This window comes from Phyllostomus hastatus, unplaced genomic scaffold (genome assembly GCF_019186645.2).
Source record: "Phyllostomus hastatus isolate PE091 unplaced genomic scaffold, TTU_PhHast_1.1 phas_contig_62, whole genome shotgun sequence".
In the NCBI taxonomy this organism is placed as follows: Eukaryota; Metazoa; Chordata; class Mammalia; order Chiroptera; family Phyllostomidae; genus Phyllostomus; species Phyllostomus hastatus.
Genome location: NW_025333921.1, coordinates 19686375 through 19711506, shown reverse-complemented (window position 1 = coordinate 19711506; position 25132 = coordinate 19686375). Strand labels below are relative to the sequence as shown.

Genomic DNA, 25132 nt, shown 5'->3' with positions numbered 1-25132 from the left:
CTGTGAGTCCCTCCTGCTCTCCAGCCTCACTTCTCACCACAACTGTATGTTGGGGCCCACCCTGCCTGGTCTCAGGAAGCTGTAACCCCGGTGACTTAGGCTGAGTGAGAGACCTCCGAACCAGGAGCCACTAAGGAGACAAAACTTATTTCCCTGGCATGAACTCTGCCTGTTCTGTGCCTGGCCTCCTATGCTTGATCAGTTAGCCAATGACGGGTAAGATTTCCCACGGGGGGAATAACCTAGACAGGCATGATCATGAAGAGGCCTCAGGGAAGAGACTTGGGGCTGTGGAAATGAAGGGGTGATCGACATCAATCCCTGCCCCCTTGGCTTTGTCACAGCCTGAGTCCTTGTTCTTAGTTGCGAGAATTTCAAGTCTCCTGGCTGCCTTTGTCTCCTCTGGCCAACTCAGGCCTGCAGAAATAACAGGGGCGGTGCAGCCCAGACCAGAGTCAGCGGACCCCTGGGGTAATCAGGCCTGGGACATAGAATATGCAAAATCCTGTGAGATCTGCTTGCTGGAGGATGCTCTTGAATTAGAATATGAAGGCACGGGCAGGAAACAAGACTAGCCTTTTAGGTCCTGTAGTGATAAAACCCCAAACTCTGCCCAGAATCCCAACAGGAGTTCTGTCAGACCCTTTGAAAATTACCTATTCCTTTTTATCTTCCCTGCCAGACTGTTAATCCACAAACTGTGTCTGTATTCTTAATAAAAACTTGCCTGGGCAAGAAAACGGGACACTCTCCACTAGAGAAAGTAGCCATTTCATCCCAATCCCCCACAGGACTCGGTTGTCCCTGTGTATGTTTTTCTCGTGTTTCAACGAGCATCCGCAGCAGGGATGGATACTGCTGGCCAGTATCCACCACAACTGTAGCTGGCCCTTTGGGTGCTGATAGCACTAATGGCTTTCAGTTCCCTGGTTGTCTATGGTCTCTTGCTGCCAGGCCTTTCCTCACTCCACTCCCTCTGCCTGGTTCCTGTCTCACCCACTCCATGCACCTGCCCAACTCTAGCCTCTCTTTCAAGTCTCAGTGTGAACATCCCACCCGCCCCACCCCACCCCACCCCCCATGCTAACCTAGGCTCTGTATAACACCAGTCATGCCACAACTTTCTCATCTTTCCATTTCATCCTTCAAGTCACCACAGGCTATATTGCAAGGATTATCTGGCACTCTCTTGAGGCTCCCCCCTAACCATGAAGGGTTTGAGAACCCAAGGTCTTAGTCCAAGTGAGAGCCATCTGTGTCCACACCCCACTGTGGCCTAGTCATCCACCAGTCCATCTGCTGCTGCCATGGCTTCTCACTGCCATAAGGTGTCACTGTTGAACATGGCCTGGTACAGCCTAGTGCTTATAACCTTCCTCTCTGTCAGAATCAGTGAGGCCACACCCCTACTGAGGGGCTCCATACTTGGACTCCCAAGGTCTCAGTCCTTAATGCTCTGCTATTTCAGTTCCCCTACTCTGCCACCAACCGTCCTACCATCTGGCTGGGGGCAGCACTTCACCAAAGTCGGCTCTGGTGTCCATGTCCTGTACACAGAACCGTGTTCCTCTTCTCTCCCCAAAGATCTCCCCTCACTTTAGGTCGGGGAGCTTTTCTTACTAAACCTCTACGATGCAGAGCCTCTGACTGGACTCCGCATCCCTGAACAGTGAGCCTGGCTGCCTCTGTGACTGCCTTCCCTGCGCCCGCCCCATCTTTGCCCCACTCAGGGCCCTCAGCAGAGAGTTTCTAGGTGCCCATGATACAATCTTGTGTATACTAAGGTAATTTTTCTGGCATCTCTCACCCAGAAAAAGAGGGAAAAATAGCCCAAGTTGGTGTGGCTCAGTGGGTTTAGCACCAGCCTGCAAACCAAAAGCTTGCCTGTTTGATTCCTGGTTGAGGCACATGCCTGGTTTGTGAGCCAGGCCCCCAGTTGGGGGCATGCGAGGAGCAATGGATTGATGTTTCTCTGACACATCAGTACTTCTCTCCCTTTCTTTCTCCCTCCCTTCCCCTCTCTCTCTAAAAAAAATAATAATAATAAAATCCTTTTCAAAAAATGAAAGAGAGAAAGAATAAAAAATCCAGGTTGAATGTCTAGGACAGCATCTTCTAGATGTCAGTTATTCGTGGACAGGGACTATGTCTGACTCATATTAGGGTCCAGAGCCTGTCCAGGCCTCCCAGGGATTACTCTGGTGAGTGTTTATGGAGTGAGTAAGGAGAGAGGGGTGGCATGAGCAGCCCTTGTCCTAGGCCCTCCTCTGCAGACCCCAAGCATTCCTGGGGACCAACTTTGCTTTTCCAACAGAAGTGATAGATTCATAGTGCTGTCTTCCCCAATCCCTGTCTCTCCTCAGGTCAGACTTGTGCTAGGCCAGGAAGAGCTGAGGCTACAGACGCCGTCAGAGATGCTGCTGAGTGACTCTGCCCCCCACACAGTGGGGCTGAAGGTGTCCGACGGCTGGGCCTGGTTGTCAGTAGATGGGCTCTTCAACACTTCAGCCCCAGTCCGGGGGGGCCCTCTGGAGGTCCCATATGGGCTCTTCGTGGGAGGCACTGGAGGCCTGGGCCTGCCCTATCTCAGGGGAACTGGCCGACCCCTGAGGGGTTGCCTCCATGTAGCTACCCTCAATGGCCACAGCCTCCTACAGCCACTGACCCCAGATGTGCATGAGGGCTGTGCTGAAGAGTTTTCTGCTGGTGATGATGTGGCTCTGGGCTTCTCTGGGCCCCACTCACTGGCTGCCTTCCCTGCTTGGAGCACTCAGGTTGAGGGCATCCTGGAGTTTATACTCACCACGAGAAGTCAGCAGGCACCCCTGGCCTTCCAGGCAGGGGGTCAGCGTGGGAATTTCATCTACTTGGATATATTTGAGGGCCATTTGCGGGCTGTGGTGGAGAAAGGCCAGGGCACTGTGTTGCTCCACAACAGTGTGCCTGTGGCTGATGGGCAGCCCCATGAGGTCAGTGTCCACATAGATGCTCACCAGCTGGAGATCTCTGTGGACCAGTACCCAACACGTACTTCCAACCGTGGGGTCCTCAGCAACCTGGAGCCTCGAGGCAGTCTCCTCCTCGGGGGGCTAGATGCAGAGGCGGCTCGCCATCTCCAGGAACACCGCCTAGGCCTGGCACCAGGGGCTGTCAGTGTCTCCCTACTGGGCTGCATGGAGGACCTCAGCATCAATGGCCAGAGGCAAGGGCTCCGGGAAGCCTTGCTGACTCGTAACATGATGGCCGGCTGCAAGCCTGAGGAAGACGAATATGAGGAGGATGCTTATGGCCCCTACGAAGTTTTCTCCACCCTGGTACCCGAGGTTTGGCCAGCCATGAAACTGCCTGAGCCCTGCGTGCCTGAACCTGGACTGCCTCCTATCTTTGCCAACTTCACCCAACTGCTGACCATCAGCCCCCTGGTGGTGGCTGAGGGTGGCACAGCCTGGCTCGAGTGGCGGCACGTGCAACCCACCCTGGACCTGAGGGAGGCCGAGCTGCGCAAATCCCAGGTGCTATTCAGTGTGAGCCGTGGGCCACGTCACGGCAAGCTAGAGCTGGACATTCCAGGTGCGCAGGCTCGGCAAATGTTCACCCTCCTGGATGTGGTGAACCGCAAGGCCCGCTACATCCACAGTGGCTCTGAGGACACCTCAGACCAGCTGGTGCTGGAGGTGTCTGTGACGGCTTGGGGACCTGTGCCCTCCTGCCTCCGGAGGGGCCAAACTTACATTCTGCCCATCCAGATAAACCCTGTCAATGACCCACCGCACATCATCTTCCCGCATGGCAGCCTTATGGTGATCCTGGAACACACACAGAAGCCCCTGGGGCCTGAGGTTTTCCAGGCCTATGACCCAGACTCCACCTGTGAGGGCCTTACCTTCCAGCTCCTCAGTGCCCTGGCTAGCAGCCCTGTGGAACGCCGAGACCAGCCCGGGGAGCCAGCAACAGAGTTTTCCTGCCGGGAGCTAGAAGCGGGCAGTCTTGTCTATGTCCACCGTGGTGGGCCTGCCCAGGACCTGATATTCCGGGTCAGTGATGGGCTGCAGGCCAGCCCCCTGGCCACACTGAAGGTGGTAGCTGTCCGGCCAACCATTCAAATCCGCCACAACACGGGGCTGCACCTGGCCCAGGGCTCAGCTGCACTGGTCTCGCCCGCCAACCTGTCAGTGGAGACAAATGCTGTAGGGCAGGATGTGAGCGTGCTATTCCGAGTCACCGGGGCCCTGCAGTTTGGGGAGCTGCAGAAGCAGGGGGCAGGAGGGACAGAAGGCACAGAATGGCGGGCCACACAGGCCTTCCACCAGAGGGACGTGGAGCAGGGCCGAATGAGGTACCTAAGCACTGACCCACAGCACCGCACGGAGGACACAGTGGAGAAGCTGGCCTTGGAGGTGCAGGTGGGCCAGGAGATTCTAAGCAATCTGTCCTTCCCAGTGACAGTCCAGAGAGCCACTGTGTGGATGCTGCGGTTGGAGCCACTACACACTCAGAACACCCGGCAAGAAACCCTTACCACAGCCCACCTGGGGGCCACCCTGGAGGAGGCCGGGCCAAGCCCCACCACTTTCCACTATAAGGTGGTTCAGGCCCCCAGGAAGGGAAATCTGCGGCTCCAGGGCACACGGCTGTCAGAAGGTCAGAGCTTCACCCAGGATGACTTGAAGGCTGGTCGGGTGACCTATGGGGCCACAGCACGTGCCTCAGAGGTGGTTGAGGATGTCTTCCATTTCCGTGTCACAGCTCCACCACACTTCTCCCCACTCTATGCCTTCCCCATCTATATTGGCGGTGACCCAGATGCTCCCGTACTCACCAATGTTCTCCTGTCAGTGCCTGAAGGTGGTGAGGCCGTCCTCTCTGCTGACCACCTCTTTGTCAAGAGTCTTAACAGTGACAGCTATCTCTATGAGGTCATGGAGCAGCCCCGCCATGGGAGGTTGGCATGGCAGGGGGCACAAGATAAGACCACCACAGTGACATCATTTACCAATGAAGACCTCCTGCATGGCCGGCTGGTGTACCAGCATGATGACTCCGAGACCACGGAAGATGATATCCCATTTGTGGCTACCCGCCAGGGTGAGGGCAGTGGTGGCATGGCCTGGGAAGAGGTACGTGGTGTCTTCCGAGTGGCCATCCAGCCAGTGAACGACCACGCCCCTGTGCAGACCATCAGCCACATCTTCCATGTAGCCCGGGGTGGGCGGCGGCTACTCACTACAGAAGACGTGGCTTTCAGCGATGCTGACTCCGGCTTTACTGATGCCCAGCTGGTGCTTACCCGCAAGGACCTCCTCTTTGGCAATATTGTGGCTGTGGATGAGCCCACTCGGCCCATCTACCGCTTCACCCAGGAGGACCTCAGGAAGAGGCAAGTACTATTTGTGCACTCAGGGGCTGACCGTGGCTGGATCCAGCTGCAGGTATCTGATGGGCAGCACCAGGCCACTGCACTGCTTGAAGTGCAAGCCTCGGATCCCTACCTCCACGTGGTCAATGGCTCTAACCTTGTGGTCCCTCAAGGAGGGCAGGGCACCATCAACACAGCTGTACTCCATCTGGACACCAACCTAGACATCCGCAGTGGGGATGAGGTCCACTATCATGTCACAGCTGGCCCACACTGGGGGCAGCTGCTCCGAGCAGGCCAGCCAGCCACAGCCTTCTTTCATCAGGACTTATTGGATGGGGTCATCGTCTACAGCCACAATGGCAGCCTCAGCCCCCATGACACCCTGGCCTTCTCTGTGGATGCAGGGCCTGTGCACACAGATGCAACCCTGCATGTGACCATTGCCCTAGAAGGGAAACTGGCTCCACTGCACCTGGTTCAGCACAAGAAAGTCTACGTCTTCCAGGGGGAGGCGGCTGAGATCAGAAGGGACCACCTGGAGGTAGAGGGCTGGGTGGTGGGCAGGAATATGGGCCTTCATGCTGTGTGTGCTTAGATGTTTCAGGTGTACCTGCGGTGGTTTCTGAGTTGGGTGTGTATGCATACCTTGCATCTGTGTGTTGTGTTCTCAAGGGTTTCTGGGGGATCTGTTGTACATACAGCTGCCTATGTGTGTGCATTGTGTGTGTTCCACGTAACATGTGCCTATGTGTACATGCTGCAACTAGCCGTTCAGATTCCTGGGCCCCACCCAGACCCTGAAACCTCTGAAATTGAGCCTCAGAATCTGTATTCTACTAACAACAATTTCTCTGAAGAGTTTTCATGGGAACAACTCTGAGGACTCTAGGCCTTGGAGACAGCCTTAGCTGCCCACTAGGCTCCCATCACCTCAGTTCTTTTCCCAGACCTCAGGCCAGGACCCATGGTCTGGAGAGGGCTGCTGACCCCCAGTAGCCTCATGGAGCAACTGTACGCCTCCCAGCAGGCCCACGAACTTGCTGTGTGACCTCAGGCCAGTCTTTTGCCCTCTCTGGGTCTTATGCTCTTGTACTGCTCATTTCTGAGCCCCTTGCGGTTCTGGCTGTCTGGACTTTCGGGCAGAAACATGTCTGGCATCAGGCTGTCTTTGTCCTGTAGGAAGCAACAATTGAACCAGGTTTAGAAGAGTCTTCTTGGGTTTCAATAACAGGAAATGGGGAGAACTGTAGTACAGGCAGAAGAAATGGTCCAGGCAAAGGCACAGAATCAGGAATGTTAATTTGGGGGTGATGAACAGATGAGGGAGCACCCAGCAGCCCTTGGTCTGGACTGAGTCTGCAAGCTCCACAGAGCCTATAGTGTCTTAGAGTCTTGTGTCTTTAAAGAGAACAGTGTGCTGTCTGGTGGTGAGAAGTGGCAATAGTGGGGGTGGGACAACTTGTGTGTGTGTGCCTGTGTGGGATGACCTTGTGTCCCTGTTCAGATGTCAGTGCTTGATGAGATTATATGTTTGTGTCACTGAACCTGAGGATGTGTGATTGTGTACATCTCAGGGAGTGTGTCTCAGAGGCCATGATGGCCCCCTTCTGTGCCTCTGATGAGTCCCCCTGACCCTCTGTTAACCAGGCAGCCCAGGAGGCAGTGCCGCCTGCAGACATTGTGTTCTCAGTGAAGACACCCCCAAGTGCCGGCGACCTGGTAATGTTGTCTCACGCCACCACTGCGACCGAGCTGCGCAGCCTGGACCCTGTGCGAAGCTTCTCTCAGGAGGCAGTGGACGCAGGCAGGGTCCTATACTTGCATTCCCGCCCTGAGGTCTGGAGTGACTCCTTCTCCCTGGATGTGGCCTCAGGCCTGGGTGCTGCCCTTGAAGGTGTCCACATGGAGTTGGAGGTGCTACCTGCCACCATCCCACTGGAGGCACAGAACTTCAGTGTCCCCGAGGGTGGCACCTGCACCTTGGCCCCTCCACGGATCCGCATCACCAGGCCCTACTTCAGCATGCTGCCAGACCTTCACCTGCAGGTGCTAGAGTCACCCCAGCATGGGACACTGCAAAGAGAGGGAGACCCTCAAAATGAGACCCTCAGTACCTTTTCTTGGAGAGAGGTATGCTGTCAGGGAAGCCCTGGGGAACAGTTCAGTTCTGGGGGCAGAGTGGGGGAGCCCTAGGGATGCCCAGCCTGGGGATGTAAGCAGAGAGGAAGCATGGAGCCCACCTTTGCAGAGTACATCTGTTTTCGATGCCGTGGCTCATTCCTTCTTCACTGGGCAGGTAGAAATGACCATTCCCCATTTCCTTCATCCCTTTATTCCTTCCCTCTGGGAGAAAGGGTTGTCCCCACCTGCAGAAACTGAAGCTCTGAGGGACTCAGTCTCCTCCCCTTCCCAGAGGCATAGTAGGAAGAGTGCTGAATGTGACTCCTAGCTCTTGGCTGGCCTATAGGTGGAAGAGCTGCTAATCCACTATGTTCATGATGGGAGTGAGACACAAACAGACAGCTTCATCCTGGTGGCTAACGCCTCAGAAATCAACCGCCAGAGCCATCCAGTGTCCTTCGCCATCACCATCCTTCCTGTCAACAACCAACCCCCAATCCTCACCACAAACATGGGCCTGCAGGTGAGAGCGATCTAGGACTTCCTCCCACTGTCCCTCCTGGAGAGAGGCCCAATGCCTAGCTTCCCCCTCTCTGAGTCTTAGTTTTCCCCTCCTTAGAGTAGGGACACTGCCACATGCCTCACTAGGTTGTTGGAAAGAGAGAAGAGCTACTGCGCTGAAAATGGAACACAGGTGTGAGGCTTTGCTCTCGGACACTTTAGAAGACCTGTAAACAGCCTTGTGAGTGGCCACACTGGGCCCTGCTCTTTCCAGGACTCACCCTCAACAGGAGGGGTTTTCTGTGGCTTAGGACCAAACTCCTGAAGAAAGTGCTTTCAAGCCCTTAAGGGCTGACTCCAGGTGCAGAGCCACTACATTCCCCACTTCCACCCTCAGCAAGTAAAGCTCGCAGCCTGGTTTCCCAAGCCCCTACCCCTTGCACAGGGCACAGTGGTGGTGCTGTTACCCAGCAGAGGTGAAGGTTGAGGCCCAGACAGGTGACAGAACTTCTCCACAGTCTCAAAAGTAATTATAGACGGAATGGAAAGAGTGTGGCTTGACCAAGGAGTGTGGCTTGACCAGCAAGACAACGGATGAGTAGGACCTTGAATGCTGACTTCTAGGGTGTGGGCTGCAGATCAGCAGGAGCCTTGGAAGCTTCAAAAGAGGGCTGACAGGCTGTCTGTGACGTGAACATTGGGTATTTTGTGGGACAGTATGTGCCGGTCGAGAGCAGCCCAGTGATAGGAAGACCAGCAAGGGCTGTGAGGGCTGCCCAAGGACCACAGGCAGGTCATGCTCTGTGGAAGCTCAGCCACCAGGGGGTGCTATCCACCTTGTTCGCACCAGGAACCTCTATGCAAAGTGACCCTCCTCCTAGAGCTCTGGTAGGGGTCAGCCTGGGGCTGGGTAGGGGAGCCCTGCATGGCAGAGGGCTCAGTTCTCCAGGTATGGAAGCCCCTCCTTCAATACTGCTCACAAGTTGCTAACTCAGCAGGACAAGTAACAGGGCTCTGGGAACAGATCCTGCCCTGCTGGCAGGTAGGAGGGCTGAGGGGCATTCCCCTCCACTCTGAGCATGGGGTGGGGGGAGGGGGCGGGGGGCATTCTGTATCCAGGTGTCCCTCACCCACCCTTGGGGGCTGCTAACTGCATTGATCCCAGTGCTGCTTCAGCTCTTCCTGCCTCCCACCCAATCCCTCACCTGGAAGAGAAGCCCATTTCTAAGTATCCTAGGCAGGCAAAGTCACTGTTCCCATAGACTGCCCAGCCCCTGCCCAGACTCACTATGGAGGGGCTCAGGGACACCTGCCCTGCCTGAGAGACAGCCAGATTGAGCAGTGCTGTTGATCAAGCTTGGGAGTCTTTAGGGGTGAGAAGTCTGTGAGGTAAGAGCTGGGAGCTTCCTGAGGTAGACGGACAAGAGCTGCCCTTGAGGGACAGTCGAGATTAGGGCAGATGGGAGCAGGGAGCCTGGGTGTGGGGGCCCTGGGACAGCAGGGAAAGGTGAATAGTGTGGGCCACTTTGTGCAGGGGGGCCCCATATGGCGCGGTGGGGGCAGAACCTTCACAGGCCTGTGTCCCCAGATGTGGGAGGGGGCTACTGTGCCCATCCCTACGGCAGCCCTTAGGGGCATAGATGGCGACTCAGAGCCTGAGGACCTGGTCTACAGCATCGAGCAGCCCAGCAATGGACGGGTAGTGCTGAAGGCGGCACAGGGCACCGAAGTGCACAACTTCACACAGACCCAACTGGACAGTGGGCTCGTGCTGTTCTCACACCAAGGTGGGTGCCAAGAAGGGGAGGCCCTATGAGGGTCGGGCACCCTGAGGGTGGGCATGGACAGTGAGACCCAGTTCTCCATCTGACCTCAGGGGCCCTGGATGGAGGCTTCCGCTTCAGCCTCTCTGATGGCAGGCACACTTCCCCTGGACACTTCTTCCGTGTGACAGCCCAGAAGCAGCTGCTGCTTTCACTGGAGGGCAGCCAGATGCTAACTGTCTGCCCAGGTGGGTCTGCCAAGGGTAGGTGGCATGCCAGGGTCAGGGTGCCTCTCCAGCAGTCACAGGCCTTGCCCTGGCTCCTGGAAAAGTCTGACAGGCCCCTTTTGCCTCTCACAGGGTCCGTCCAGCCACTCAGCAGTGAGAGCCTGAGAGCCAGCTCCAGCACAGGCTCCGACCCCCACCACCTACTCTACTGGGTGGTGCAGGGCCCTCAGCTTGGCCGACTGTTCCACACCCAGAAGGGCAGCAGTGGGGAGACCCTGGTGAACTTCACTCAGGCTGAGGTAAGGGCCCAACTCTACAGCCACAGCTCAGGTGGCCCACTCTGCCACAGATTCACACGTGGACATGGGTACCTGCTCCAGCATCATTTGCGCACTTCCCTGAGCCTCCTGTGGTCCAGGTCATGCACGCCTTGCCCTCCAGAAGCCACTAGGCCCAAGCAAACAAGGCTTACTATTCCACAGTGAGAGACAAGTATCACCATGAAAAACATCCAAACCTGTAAGAATTTTTATGAGTTTATTTGAGCCAATCTGACAATTGCCCAGAAGCAAAATCTCAACTGATTAAGAAAATGCTCCATAGAATGGCAGTTATTTTATATCCAAGGGGAAGCTATAAGGGGGTTACATAAAATTCACTGATGATAGATTAGGGAGGTGGGGGAAAGCAAAGTGGGGAAAACCCTGGGATTGGATAAAAAGGAAAAAGAATAGACACATACTTCTTTTACGTAGACCAGTATAAGACAGTTAACAGTTAACAATTAACATGATAGTAAACCCTGGCTGGTGTAGCTCAGTGGATTGAGTGCCAGCCTGAGAACCAAAGGGTCACTGGTTTAATTCCCAGTCAGGGCACACGCCTAGATTGCAGGCCAGCATCCCCAGTAGGGGGCATGTTTCTCTCCCTCTCTTTTTCCCTTCCCCTCCCTCTAAAACTACATAAAATCTTTTAGAAAACAATAAACATGATAATAATGACATATTCTGGTGGAAGATTGTGCCCTGAGGGGTCTAGAAAAAGGGATTGCTCAGACATTCCAAAGCTATGTTATCATAGGTACAAAAAATAGACAGGCTCAGTCAAGGAGGATACCAGCCTAGGACATGACTACCTGCCATGGCTCACTTTTAGTTAAGAAGTTTTCATTTCAGAGCATCCTATGTGGTTACTTTAGGTCTCTGAGTTTGTAAGGCTGCCATGCAGGATACAGGCCTCCCCTGAGCTTGTCAGTTTAATATGTGACCCCTTTTTTGTCCATACATCCCCCTTTTGGTCATAAATTAATCCAACACATGTATTGATGACCAACCTTTTGTTTGGATAACAGGGTCCCATGGTGTTAGGAAGCCTCATTCCTAGAAGTCTTAGTTTGTCTTGCTGAACAATGGACCACTGGGAAGGGAGCAGGACTGTAGCCCTGGATGGAATTCAAGGCTGAATTTTTCTCAAAAAATGAAAAGCAGATAAATGGGAGTCAATCAGGTCTTAATAAAGGTCTGATAGGCCTTTATTAAGAAAAACACTCTGGCCCTGTCTGGGGTGGTTCAGTGGATTGTGAACCAAAAGGTCACTGGCTTGATTCCCAGTTAAGGCACAGGCCTGGGTCGCAGGCCAGGTTCCCAGTTGGGGGCATGCAAGAGGCAGTGTATTGATGTATCTCTTGCACACTGATGTCTCTCACCATGTCTTTCTCCCTCCCTTCCCCTCTCTCTAAAAAAGGGAAGGGAGGGAAGGAGGGAAGGGAGAGAGGGAGGGAGGGAGGGAGGGAGGGAGGGGCTCTGGATCATTTCTAACCTATCAGCTATGACCCAGGTTTTGCTGTCTGTCTCACTTGTCTCTATTTTCCATCTAATATAACATTTTCTTAGTTTGAGGGCACACCATATACCTTTTCAGTTTTCATAATCTGACCATGAGATGGGTTTCTATTTACTATGCCCCATACTGCCCATTGGAAGCACTCAGGTGTTATTATTAATCTGATTCCTCCTAGTTGTACAGGTGGAAGCTGTAACCTTAAGGTTTAATCAGAGCCAAGGCTGTAAAAACACAATGTTATAAATTACAATTACCATCTAAAATTCCAGAGGCCAGGAGGACAGTAAGTTTTTTTTAAGAGAGATAAACATTGATTTGGTTTTCCATTTATTTATGCATTCATTTGTTGATTCTTGTATGTGCCCTGACGAGGATTGAACCTGCAACTGTAGCATAGGGGGGCAACACTCTAACCAACTGAGCTATTTGACCAGAGCCAAGAGTTTCATAAATAAATTTCCTGTGCCTCAGCCCCAGTTACAGAGAGCAATGTTTTTATAGCCATTTCAGCTTCTATAGTTGGCAGTCCCGTTATCAGTGAGTTTGCGTTTTTGTCTCCTGGATTAAAATAATTTAGACTAGGGACATTGATAAAAGCAAAGGCAGATATATTGAGGTTCTACAGAGGGTGAGAACACTGAGATAGAGCCTCAAGTTCTTTACCCCAAATGTGGGGCTTAGGGATTTTTAGCTTTGGGAATGTGGAAGTTGCATGGTTAACCAAACAGCATATAGTTTGGCTGGCTTTTTCCTTTTTAAGAATGCTGGGGTCCCACTGAAGTCCAGGTATACATCAATAAACAAAGGCATTCTGGGATTGTGCAAGACTTATGCGATGCAGGAAGGGGCTTCCCAACCAGGTATTGAGTGTTGTCTCTGGGGTTTGTAACTTGGCTTTAGATCTGAAAACAAACTTAAGAGAAGTCATGGTAGTTTCTGTCCCATTGTTTTATAGCTGCCTATTGATGACTGTCAGAGTTCCGATGGGGCTTGACTTAACAGAGCAATTTAGGGGAACATTTTATTCTACCTGTTTCAGTCCCTGTTGGGTTAGGAGATAAGCATATTTCCATAATTAGGTTCTGGCATTTATATATAAAATTTCTTTCTTTCTTTTTCTTTCTTTCTTTCTTTCTTTCTTTCTTTCTTTCTTTCTTTCTTTCTTTCTTTCTTTCTCTCTTTCTTTCCAAACTAAAGCCAAGTTTATTGTTTCATTTCTTGCACTTGAAGTATTCCTCGATGACATCTTTGCCTAAGACTTGGCGGGAAAAGAGTAAATTTCTTTCTTAATATTCCTTTTCCACTAACCTTCTACAAAAACAGCTTATTAGGACAAACTACTCCGGTTTAACTTCTCTTAAAAATATACGCGTCCTTTTCCTTCTCTTCCCAATAGCATTTCTTCTAAAGTTCAAAACAGAAACCATAAAAAAGATATTAATAATACAAAAGTTATTTTATACACCTTCAGCAATTATTAACATCTGGGCTGTATACACAAGGTTTGAGAAAAGCCTGAAGAACAAGTACAGTTATTACTACTAATGTTAGCAGACAGGTAAGAACAATCAAATGGCCTGACTGGTGTGACTCACTCAGTTGGGCAGCATTCCACAAAGTGAGAGCCCACTGCTTTGATTCCCTGCCAGGGCACACGCCTGGGTTGCAGGCTTCATCTCCGTAGTTGGGGCACTATGAGGCAACCAATCAATGTTCCTCTCTCATATCTATGTTTCTCTCCTCTTTCTCCCTCCCTTCTCCTCTCTCTTAAAATAAATAAACAAAATCTTTTTTTAATCAAAGTTCAACATCAATTTGTAGGTATACAGGTCTTATCAATGTCTTGAGATAGCTGTCTACCTCTGATGTCAAAGGCTTCTCATCCTTGAGAAGTCTTTGATCTTCATGGTAGGTGGAGGCAAGTGTCAGAAACAGGGGCAGATGTCCATTCTAGGTTAGGTACCTCATAAGGTTCCTTCCAACAATGTTGGAGAGAGTCTTTAATTAATGTGTTTTTTTCCAATGGACAAAAATCTCCTGATTGTAAGTTGTGGTCTTCAAGGTGTTCATCACCTGGGAGCACACTGTGAAATGATAGTTACTAATTTATCAGTCTCTGTAGGCTGATTAATGAGCCCATGACAATAATGCAGAATGTTTCCTTTCAGAAAAGTTGATTTGCATGTCCCTTCATTCAGATTCCTAGAGTGGCTACTAGCTATTTCATAAGGAGAAATGCTGTTTACCAAAAGCAGATTTCAGGTGGAGGATCAGTATAGGGAAAGCTTTTGGCCAAGGGAGATTAAAAGCTTCTGAAAATTACCTAGTTGAGTTTTAATTGTACTGTTTTATGTTCTACCAATCCAAAGAAATGGGGATGATAAGCACAATGAAAATAATGTAGAATGGGCCAGATATTACACGTGGATTGCATTATTTGCTCAGTAAAATGCATCCCTCAGTCGCAGTAACTCAGAAGGAATTCTCCAACTGGAAATTAATTTTTTCCTAATAATGTACAGACCATAAGGCTGTTGCTTTCCTGCAAGGAATGTCTCAACCCATACAAATCATAACTAACACATATTTGTACTCATGAAATGATAGTATTTGAATAAAATACAATTACTGTCCCTCAAAAGGATCTGAAGAAAGTGGGAAATGTTCTTGAGACCCATGGAATGATTTTCCAGGGTTATTATTGGATATATAAAATCTGCTGTACACTTAATGGGCTGCAGTACCAGTAATGCTGTTTACTTCATGAAATCATCTCTCAGGACTCTGTTTTAGCTCATGCACATGTTAAGGTGCAGGTAATTAAGCCCCAACTGGTAAGATTGGTTTCTGACTGGGTTCAAGCCATATCTGTTTGCCTGGGACAGAGGTTCCCTCTTTTTGTTCCCATATTCTCTTTTCTTCTGCAGCTGTCCATTTAAATTATAAAAGAGAGTCTTTTGTTGGTTTAGTAGAAAGCAAGGAATAATCTCAGGTCTGGATAACTTGGTTGTTTAATGTTGCTGGTCTAGCTGCAGCATCAGCTAAATAACTTCCTTTTGCTTCCATGGTGGCAGTTTGAGAATGTCCTGGAATTTTTGATAATTGCCAATTGTTTTAGTTTCTGTATGACATGTAATAATTCTGCAACCTACTTTCCATTCCTTATGGGCTACCCTGAGAAAATTAAGAAGACTTGCTGCTTTAACAATATTCTAAAGTTATGAGCTATGCCAAAGGCATAACTACTATCAATGTAAATATTGGCTATTTGATCTTTGGCCAATGGACAAGCCCGAGTTAGAGCTATTAATTAGGCTTGTTGGGCAGATCTTATTCAGTTAAACAAGAATCTTCAATTATGCCCACCAGGGAAGTTATTGCATATCCAGCTCAGTAATGTCCCTGTTCATCTTTCAAAATCCATCTGTAAATTAAGTCAGCGTTATCAACAGGGGTTTCCTGTCAACTATTCCTAGGAACAAGAATGTGATCAGTAAGCAAAACGCAATTGTGATGTCTCCATCCTACAAAGAAGGTAGCAAAGTCACTGGGTTAAGACTGTTACATAGAGTTCCAGTTAGGTGCAGAAGGCAAGAGCCAGTCAACTGACAGAAGTGTTAAGTGTGATAAAAATTCAGTGGAGATTTACTAGTAACAGAATGGGGAATATAAACAAAGGAGAGCCTATAACTGGCTTTTCTGTTTGTTTGCATAACATGTCTACAACAGAGATGGTTGTCATGCAGGGAGGGAGCCATCTGGCTACTGAGACCAGTTGCTGACTATCATATCCTATAGGTCTGTGATGATCACCATGTTTGAGTTTAAACTTCTAAAGTAGTTCCTTCATTTTTATGTATAAAAAGTTATAAAGTTTATAATTAAGGTGTCTCAGAATGGGAGTTGTAGATAACTTTTTAGAGATTTTACAGGTTGTTTTCCTTCTGGGTTCCACTGAATTAGATCAGGTCAATTTGATTTTGATAAAACATATAAAGGCTGGGCCATTACTAAAAAATTGGAATCACCCTGGCTGGTGTGGCTCAGTGGATTGAGCACCGGCCTGCATAAGAACCGAAAGGTCACTGGTTTGATTCCCAATCAGGGCACATGCTTGGGTTTCGGGCCATGTTCCCATTTGGGGACGTGCAAGAAGCAACCAATTGGTATTTCACTCCCTCTTTCTTTCTCCCTCTTGTCTCCTCTCTCTAAAAGTAAATAAATAAAATCTACAAAAAAATTGGAATCCAATTATGACTATATCCAGTCAAACCCAGAAACTCTCTGTTGTTGTTTTTTTTCTGCTGTTCATTTGCTTGTTTTTAGAAGAGGAAAGGATATTATTCCTTTGAGTTTTCACGGTTAATTAGTAGCCCATGTTTAGATATTAGATACCAAAGTATTTTACCTGGAGTAAACAGAATCAGAACCTGTCCTTTGATATCCTGTGTCCCTTTATAGCTAGCTGTTGTAATAGATAAATTGTGTCCATTTGGGAGTCTAGTAATTTCCTAGAGCATAAAAACTAAATCATCCACATTCTGGATTAGAGTAGAATCTCTAGGAAATTTAACATCATTTAAATTTTCTTTTAAAAAATTGATTGATTTTAGAGAAAGGAAGGGAGAGAGAGAAACATTCATTTTTGTTGTTCCACTTGGAATATTTATTCATTCACTGGTTGATTCTTATATGTGCCCTGACCAGGGATCAAACCAGAAATCTTGGCGCTTCAGGACAACACTCTTACCAATGAAGCTATCTGGCTGGGCTAAATCAGCTTTTAGTATCTAAGACAAGAGGTGGGACTCTGAGTATATTCCTGGGGAATTACTATCCAAATAAACTTGTTATCTTCCCAGGTGAAAGCAAAGGGATATTTCTGAGGTTTTGTTGTTGTTGTTGTTGTTGTTGTTTTACAGAAATGCTGAAAAGGCACTACATAAATACTTGCAGTCCACAGGAATAGCTGATAATAGGTTTTATGGATTAGGAACTATAAGATGTTTGGGAATAACTATTTAAAGCTAGGAGATTCTGTACAGATCTCCATCCTTTCCCACTGATTTTTTTTTTTTACTAGAAGGATAGAAGAATTACAGGGCTTGTATGTGGAATTATAAGCCCCTTTTTAAAAGTAATCTTGTATTGGGCTTAATTTTAGCTTGTGTATAAATGATATCAGTGACTGGAAAAGTCCTGAAGTTGACCCAGAACATCCTGTACAAATGTTCAGTCTCAAGACTATATTCCTCCTGAGTAAGTTCCTTTAAAGTCATTATCTTCCCAATTGGTTCAGGATCTGATTTATTTATTTCTAAATACATTTCCCCCTCTGGAAAAAGGATATGTGGGCATCATGGTTTCAAGAAAAGCTTACCCTATCAGGTGACTTGGGGCAGATTTGATTAGCAAAAATATATTGAATATACTGCCACGTAGCATTCCCTAGTTGGAGGGGACAGGTTATGGCTCATTTATTTATTTTAAAAGATTGTATTTATTTATTCATTCATTTATTCATTCATTCATTTCCAGAGAGAGGGGGAAAGAGGGAGGAAGAGGGAAAGAAACATCAGTTGGTAGCCTCTTGCGTGCCCCCAACTGGGGACCCCGCCTATAACCCAGGCATGTGCCTAGACTAGAATCCAACCAGTGACCCTTTGGTTCACAGGCCAGTGCTTAACCTACTGAGCCACACCATCCAGAGCCAGGTTCTGATTTAAAAGCAGACATTGGTTTATAGATAGCCCTACCATTTGCACAGAATCTTTATTTCAAGGGAGGAGGCAACTTCATTTGGTTTAGTTAAGAAAGATAAAACAGGCTCTGGCTGGTGTGGCTCAGTGGATTGAGTGCTGGCCTAAGAACCAAAGGATCACCAGTTTGATACCTGGTCAGGGCACATACCTGAGTTGCTGGCCAGGTCCCCAGTTGGGGGCATGTGAGAGGAAGCCAATCAATGTTTCTCTCCCTCTCTTTCTTACTTCCTAACCCCTCTTTCTAAAAAATAAATAAATAAAATCTTTAAGAAAAGAGAGAGAGACTTCCGGCCAAGATGGAGACATAGGTAGATACACTTTGCTAAAAGGACAAAAACATATTTAAAAACAAACAGAACTGCAAGAAAATCATATGAAAGTCCAACAACCAAGAAGTTAAAGAAGAAACATTAATCCAGACTGGTAGGAGGGGTGGAGATGGACAGCTAGGGCAGAGAGGACTTGAGGCAAGACAGCAGCTGGTAGTCCCACATTTGTGTGTGGATAAAGCAGAAGGAACAACTGGGGAGCTAGACAGGTCATGCAACCCAGGGTTCCAGTGCAGGGAAATAAAGCCTGAATAAAGTCTTTGACTGAAAAAACCTGTGGGAGTTGAGGAGGCAGGAGAAACTCCCAACCTCACAGGAGAGTTCATTGGAGAGACCCACAGGATCCTAGAACATACACAAGCCCACCTACCTGGGAATCAGTATCAGAAGGGCCCAATATGCTTGTGGATAATGGGGCAAGTGACTGAAAACCAGCTGAGAGCTGAGCAAGTGTCATTGTTCCATCTCAGACCCCTCCCTACATACAGCACCACAATGCAGTGGCCTGGGTTGCTCCACCCAGATGAATACCTAAGGCTCCACTCCTTACAGAGTAACAGGTGCACCAAGCCAAAGAAATATGGCCAAAGTGAAAGAACAGATCAAATCTCCAAAAATAGAACTAAGCGATGAAGAGAGAGCCAACCTATCACAGAGTTCAAAACACTGATAATCAGGATGCTCACAGAAATGGTTGAGTATGGTCGCAAAATAGAGGAAAAAGTGAAGGCTATGAAAAGCAAAATAAAGAAAAATATACAGGGAACCAACAGTGGAAGTAGGGAAACTGGGACTCAAATCAACAGTTTGGACCAGAAGGAAGAAGTAAACATTCAACCAAAACAGAATGAAGAAACAAGAACTCAAAAATTTAGGAGACTCTTAGGAACCTCCAGGACAACCTTAAACATTCCAATATCTGAATCATATGGGTGCCAGAAGGAGAAGAGGAAGAGCAAGATATTGAAAACATAATGAAGGAGAACTTCCTCAATCTGGCAAAGGAAATAGACTTCCAGGAAGTCCAGGAAGATCAGAGAATTCCAAAGAAGTTGGACCCAAGAAAGCACACACCAAGGCACATCATAATTACATTAGCCAAGATGAAAGATAAGTAGAGAATCTTAAAGGCATCAAGAGAAAAGGAGACAGTTGCCTATAAAGGAGTTCCCATAAGGCTATCAGCTGGTTTCTCAAAAGAAACCTTGTAGGCAAGAAGGGGCTGGAAAGAAGTATTCAAGGTCATGAAAGGCAAGGACCTACATCCAAGATTACTCTATCCAGCAAAGCTATCATTTAGAATGGAAGGGCAGATAAAGTGCTTTTCAGATAAGATCAAGTTAAAGGAGTTCATCATCACCAATCCCTTATTATACGAAATGTTAAAGGGACTTATCTAAGTAAAAGATGATAACAAATATGAACAGTAAAATGCCAACAAACTTGCAACTATCAGCAGCTGAACATAAAAAAAAAACACAACTAAGCAAATAACTAGAACAGGAGCAGAATCACAGAAATGAAGATCACATGGAGGGTTATCATTGGGGAGGGGTAGGGAGATGGAGAGAATGCGGGAAAAGGTACAGGGAATAAGAAGCATAAATGGTAGGTACAAAATAGACAAGGGGAGGTTAAGAATAGTATAGGAAGTGGAGATGCCAAAGAACTTATATGTATGACCCATGGACATGAACTAAGGGGGGAATGCTGGGGGTATAGGGGGTACAGGGCAGAGGGAAATAAAGGGGAGGAAAAAATGGGACAACTGTAATAGCATAATCAATAAAATACACTTTAAAAAAGAAAAAAACGATAAAGTAGCCCCAGTATCTATAAGGGCCTCAGTAATTTCCCCTTTTATGGTAATTTCAACTTCTCCTAAACTATAAGGAGAAGGAGTAAGGCCTTCTCAGTCCTCAGAGAAAGTATATACTTGCTCCTGTTTCTTTTCTCTTTCTAAATCCCATTTCAATTTCCTATAACTCTTCTTAAGGTGACCTGGCTCTCTACAATAAAAACAGATTCTTCTATAAGAGTTTCCCAGAAAAACCCTATTTAGTAATTCTCTTGCTTTTACTCCCAGAAGCTAGTAGGTAGATTAATTGGAATAGGTCAGAATAGCCTCAGGATCACATATTCTAACAGTTAAATTAAATTTCTTTGCAAACCCATCAGGGTCCCAGAGAAAATTGGGGAAATCTGTAAGATTTAACATATACAATTGGATATGTTCCTAAAACTCGATTTTTTTCTAAGGGGGCTTCTAGAATTCCTGGATTATCCTTGTCTGAATTCCTATTCTTGTTGTCCCCCAGGTCAGCAGGGAGCGGTAGTGGAGGAGATGTAGAAGAGACAGAGGGAAAGGGAGGGGGAGGGCAGTCTAGCCAAGGAACCTCAGAGAGCAGAGAATGTAGTGGAGAACTATAGAGGGGGCAGGAATGCAGTGTTGGCATTTATTAGCTTTAGAAGCCTCCTTTAGTTCAAAGACAGTCTTTAAAATTTTTTATTAACTTTTTAAAAAACAAATATATCTGTGCCTCTCCTGGAAGCTTCTAATCTCTAATCAAGATGCTTCCCTTTCATTCCATGTAATTTTAGAACCTGCATTTTCTTTTTTTTCTTTAAGATTTTATTTATGTGCTTTTGGAGAGAGGGGAAGGGAGGAAGAAAGAAAGGGAGAGAAAAATCCATAGTTTGCCTCTCAAGTACCCCAACTGGGGACCTGGCCTGAAACCCAGGCAGGTACCCCAATCAGGAAATGAACTGGCGACCTTTCAGTTTGCAGGACATTGCCCAACCCACTGAGCAACACCAGTCAGAGCTAGAACCAGCATTTTCTAATTTTGGATGCAAAAAATTAATTTAGCCTCCCCCCCCCCACCCTGCCAAAACCCCTCCATTTTGGCCATCTTATATTGATATAATTTCTAGTTAAATCTTCCCATTTCTGTAAGTATTTGCAGATAAAGGCTTCCTATTTCTTTTGTATCTGCAGAAATGTTAATGGGAGCTGGAGGCTGGGAGTTTCTGACCTTGGAGGCATGATTTCCCATGTTAATTTTGTTTTATTGTGGGATCTGTAGAGCCTGAACAAATTTCTAGGGATATTGTGTGGTGGGTTGAAGGGTGCTACTTATGGGTTGAGTTCCAGAAGGCTGTCACCTCTCACCTCCTGAGTCATGTCAAACACTCTTATGTGTCTCAGTTTCTCTCACCAGCTGTCTAATACAGCCATGAGGACTCAGAGTGTTAGGTAACCAACCTTCATGAACATATTCCCAGACGAGTCAACTTAATTACAGTCGAGTTGGAATTTCTTATAGGGCTCTTGCACATCGTGAGATGTACCCTCTGACACTTCCACATAGATTCTTGGCCACCTAAGAATACTCAAAATTTGAGCTGGAGGAAGTGCTTCTTATCTCTGGACCCAGCGAGTTCAGGCTCTCATTTGCCCAGCAAAATGTTTTTTGTTCAGACTCTCAGAAAGCAATTGCAAATGAAAAGACCAAGTTAAAAAATCAGCCACCTATTTTCCCTCTTGTACTGCCTTAGCCTATGTTCTCTCAACCCTTAACCTATAGTTTTACCTCAAGGAATTTAAAAAAAAAAACAAAAACAGCTCAAATAAAAACAGAGCCTCTTACCTTAAAACAGGGAGGTCTGAAATTCCACGTGAAACTCACCCACATTCACCTGATGCAAAATGAGGAGCAGGTGGAACACAATGGGTCCCTGCTGGTACCTAGGATGGGATCTGGGTCTGCAAGGTGGTCCTGGGTGGGCTTCTTTGGAATCCTGTCGCACTATGCCAAGTAAATGTCAACATAAGAAATGTCCAAACCTGTAAGAATTTTTATGAGTTTATTTGAGCCAAACTGACAATTGCCAATTGCCAGGAAGCAAAATCTTAACTGATTGAGAAATTGCTCCAGAGAATGGCAGTTATGCACCTTATTTTATACATCAGAATCAAAGGAGAAGCTGTAAGGGGGTTATAAGAAATCCATTGGTAATAGATCAGGGAGGTGGCAGAAAGCAAAGCGAGGGAAATCTCTGGGATTGGATAAAAGGTAAAAGGAAGAGACAGACACATACTCCTTTTACACTGGGTGGTTATAGGATAGTTAGCAGTTAACTATTAATGTGATAACCATAACAATGAGGGTATCCCCGGTCTTGCACTCTGGTAGGAGATTGTGCCCTGAGGGGTCTGGAAAAAGGGGTTACTCAGACATTCCAAAGCTATATTATCATAGATGCAGAAAGACAATAGACAGGCTCAGTTAAAGTAAAGATTGACCTTTGTCAGGGAAGATAACTGCCTAGGACGGGACTACCATGATTATTCGCTTTTAGTTAAGAAGTTTTCATTTCAGATCATCCTATGCGGTTTCTTTTGGTCTCTGACTTTGTAAGGCCACCCTGCAGGCATCCCCTGAGTTTGTCAGGTTTAGCGTGTGGCCCTTTTTTGTCTACAGAAGAATGCAAGAGGTCAAGATAAAAGGGGTTCTGATCAGGGATCGGGTCCTGGGGCTTGGCTTCCACAAGGAAGCAGCAGTTGGACCTAGGGGCTAAAAATGTGTACTGGGTGGGGGGACACTAGTGGCTGGTGAGGGGCAGTGCTTGGTCTAGGGATAGAGTATGAGTTGAAGAAAGCTGTTGGGACTGTGGACAGAGGTGTGAGCCTGGGGCTCAGGTCAGGGGCCAGCAAGAAGCAGAGTGGGTCCTGGGAGCTTATGAGTGGATGGAAGGCAGCTGAGTGAGTCTATCACTGCAGTGGCAGGGTGTGACAGTCCTAGAGCACAGCAGAGGCTATCAGTAAACACTCAGCCTGCAAGGCTGCTGGGATCACACGGCTCAGTGCTAACTGTACCTACCAGTACCAGCAACCATCACTTAATGCCCCTTCTAGGGCAGAGCAGGTGAGTAGCTTTCTGGCCTCAGGAAAGGAGGGCCTTTAACAGGGGTGGGAATGGTTTCTTGGGTCTCTCCTATCAAAAAACTCCAGGCCTGGGTTCTCTGTTCTCCTATAGCCCTGGCTTCTGCTGTGCCCCCTTCCTGCCCTTCCCTACAATGAAATACTCAGCAGGCTGGTGGCTACAGCAGCTGTACACCCTAAGTCCCTGGGAACCTTTGTCATCAGATGCCCAGGAAGTTAGAGGGACTGACCCAGCCTTCAGAGCCCTGCCCCCATCCTACATTGTTTTCCCCACAAACCCCAGCAATCTGAAAATGGCCACCAGGAGATGCGCTGGCCGTGTCATGAAGGAAAGCTGGGAGGAAGCTGCATGGCAGAGACCCATCTGCCCTTGGGGAAGGAGGCCAGGCAGGACTTGCTGGTGTCTGACATCACCACTGCCCCACAATACCTGAGCTGGGTGGGATAGGGAACAGGTGAGGAAATTTTGTCCTCATTTTGCAGATTAGGAAAGTGAGGCTCACAGAGGTCCAGTGAATTTATTCAGAGAACATGACCAGTAAGAGGCAAAGCCAAGAATGTGCCTTCTGATTGTTAGTCCAAGGTTTCTTTCCCCAGATGACACTGCTTGCTCTCAGAGCTGTGGGACCCTCTCTACCTTGTCTGTGACTTGCTCCACCCTCACCAGATCCCTCCCACCCAAGATGCTTCTATACCCAGGCATCCAGCCTCCCAGGGGTCTTCATTTCCTTCCTGCCCACCCTTCAGCCTGAGCCAAAGGTTACAGCTGGCCATCCTTGCAGGCCACATCTGGCCGACAAATGTGTTTTAACTGGCCTGCATATGCATTTAATATTTTTTAATTAATGGTCAACATACAACCTTTGGGAGATTTCACCAAAAAACCTAATTTCCAGTTTCTAGGCCTGTGTTCCCTCTTACAGCAGGCATCTGAGAAGCCTCCACCCTCCAGCTGGGCTGTGCTCCCCAGCCACCACAACCCCGCTCTCCTAGAAGTCTCCCGCACCATCCGTTTCTGTCTTGCTATTGCGCAAGTCCTATTTTTCTGAGAGAAGGAAAATAGTTCTGTGTCTTCTAAAAGGAGAAAACAAAAGATAAGCCAAGAGGACACATTTGGATCAGAAGGGGGTAATAGGGTCACAACAGGGTCTCTGCAGTCAAATGGTAGGCTACTGCATTATCTGAGCAAGAGTGATATAACCTTACTTTTCAAAAGCTTACTCTAGATTTTGTGTTAAAAACAAACTGTAGGGGAAGGGAGCAGGGGCCAAGGCTGGGCCACAGTTAGGAGGGTACCTGCTTAATCCAGGCAGATATGGTGAGGCGTGGGGAGAGGAGGGAAGTCAGGATTGATGCCAGAGTTTGCCTTGAGCCTTTGGAAGAACACAGCTGCTGCCTTCCACAGTGGGAGGATGGAGACGTGGGCAGATCAGGAGTCCGCATGGCACATGCAGAGTTGGAGATGCCTACTAGACAATCCCCTAGGAGCTGCCAAGGACACAGGTGGATATGAGAAGCTAGGGTTCCAGAGGGAGCAGTCCAGGTAGGAGACACACATAAGGGGGTCATCCACAGAGCTGGCACTGAGGACTGAATGAGTGTGCAGGGGCCTGCCTGTCGATGGAGAAGAGTCTCAAGGCCCATCCACAGATGCTGGGGAGAAGTAGAGGGACTAAGAGAGTCTGTGAAGTAGCAACTACTGAGGTAAGAAGAAAACCAAGAATGGAGTATTTCTTTCCCCTGAGGCTCAGAGAAGAGATTTGCCCAAGGCGGCAGAGTTCAGATTTGACACAGGCATCTGGCTGTAGAACCTGGGTCTTCACTGCCACATGACCGTCTAGTGGTGACCCACTTAGCCAGTGATGGAAAGTGCAGGTTACAGATATACAGGCAGACACAACTGGGAGAGCCTAGATGGAGGCTGGCACTGAGGGGTGATCTGGGGAGGTGTCAGAGTGCTCAGTGCCAGCCTGGGAAGGGGCTGCTGGGCACACAGTTTGGACCTGCCTCACCCTAACAACATGGATCTCCCACAGGTGTATGCTGGAAATGTTCTCTATGAGCACAAGATGCCTGCTGAGCCCTTCTGGGAAGCCCATGACACTGTGAAGCTTCGGCTGGTCTCGCCCCCTGCCCCCGATTTGGCCACCACCCTTGCTGTGGCTGTGTCTTTTGAGGCTGCCTGTCCCCAGCACTCTAGCCGCCTCTGGAGGAACAAAGGTGAACAGCATGACAGGCTGACAAAATTAGGGGGACACTGGGAGAGGACCAGAGAGGAGGGGA

General features: G+C 48.2%; 1 protein-coding gene across 2 annotated transcripts in view; it reads left to right on the top strand.

The window, feature by feature from the left end:
• The window catches only part of CSPG4 (chondroitin sulfate proteoglycan 4), a 51731-nt gene that overhangs the window by 20113 nt on the left and 6486 nt on the right, over window positions 1-25132 (top strand). For both annotated transcript variants that reach the window (XM_045848543.1, XM_045848544.1), the window contains 7 exons: window positions 2364-5900; window positions 7007-7489; window positions 7827-8003; window positions 9570-9768; window positions 9858-9992; window positions 10104-10270; window positions 24886-25069. In XM_045848543.1, the coding sequence (XP_045704499.1) occupies window positions 2364-5900; window positions 7007-7489; window positions 7827-8003; window positions 9570-9768; window positions 9858-9992; window positions 10104-10270; window positions 24886-25069 (4882 nt within the window). The remainder of the gene's footprint in view (window positions 1-2363; window positions 5901-7006; window positions 7490-7826; window positions 8004-9569; window positions 9769-9857; window positions 9993-10103; window positions 10271-24885; window positions 25070-25132) is intronic.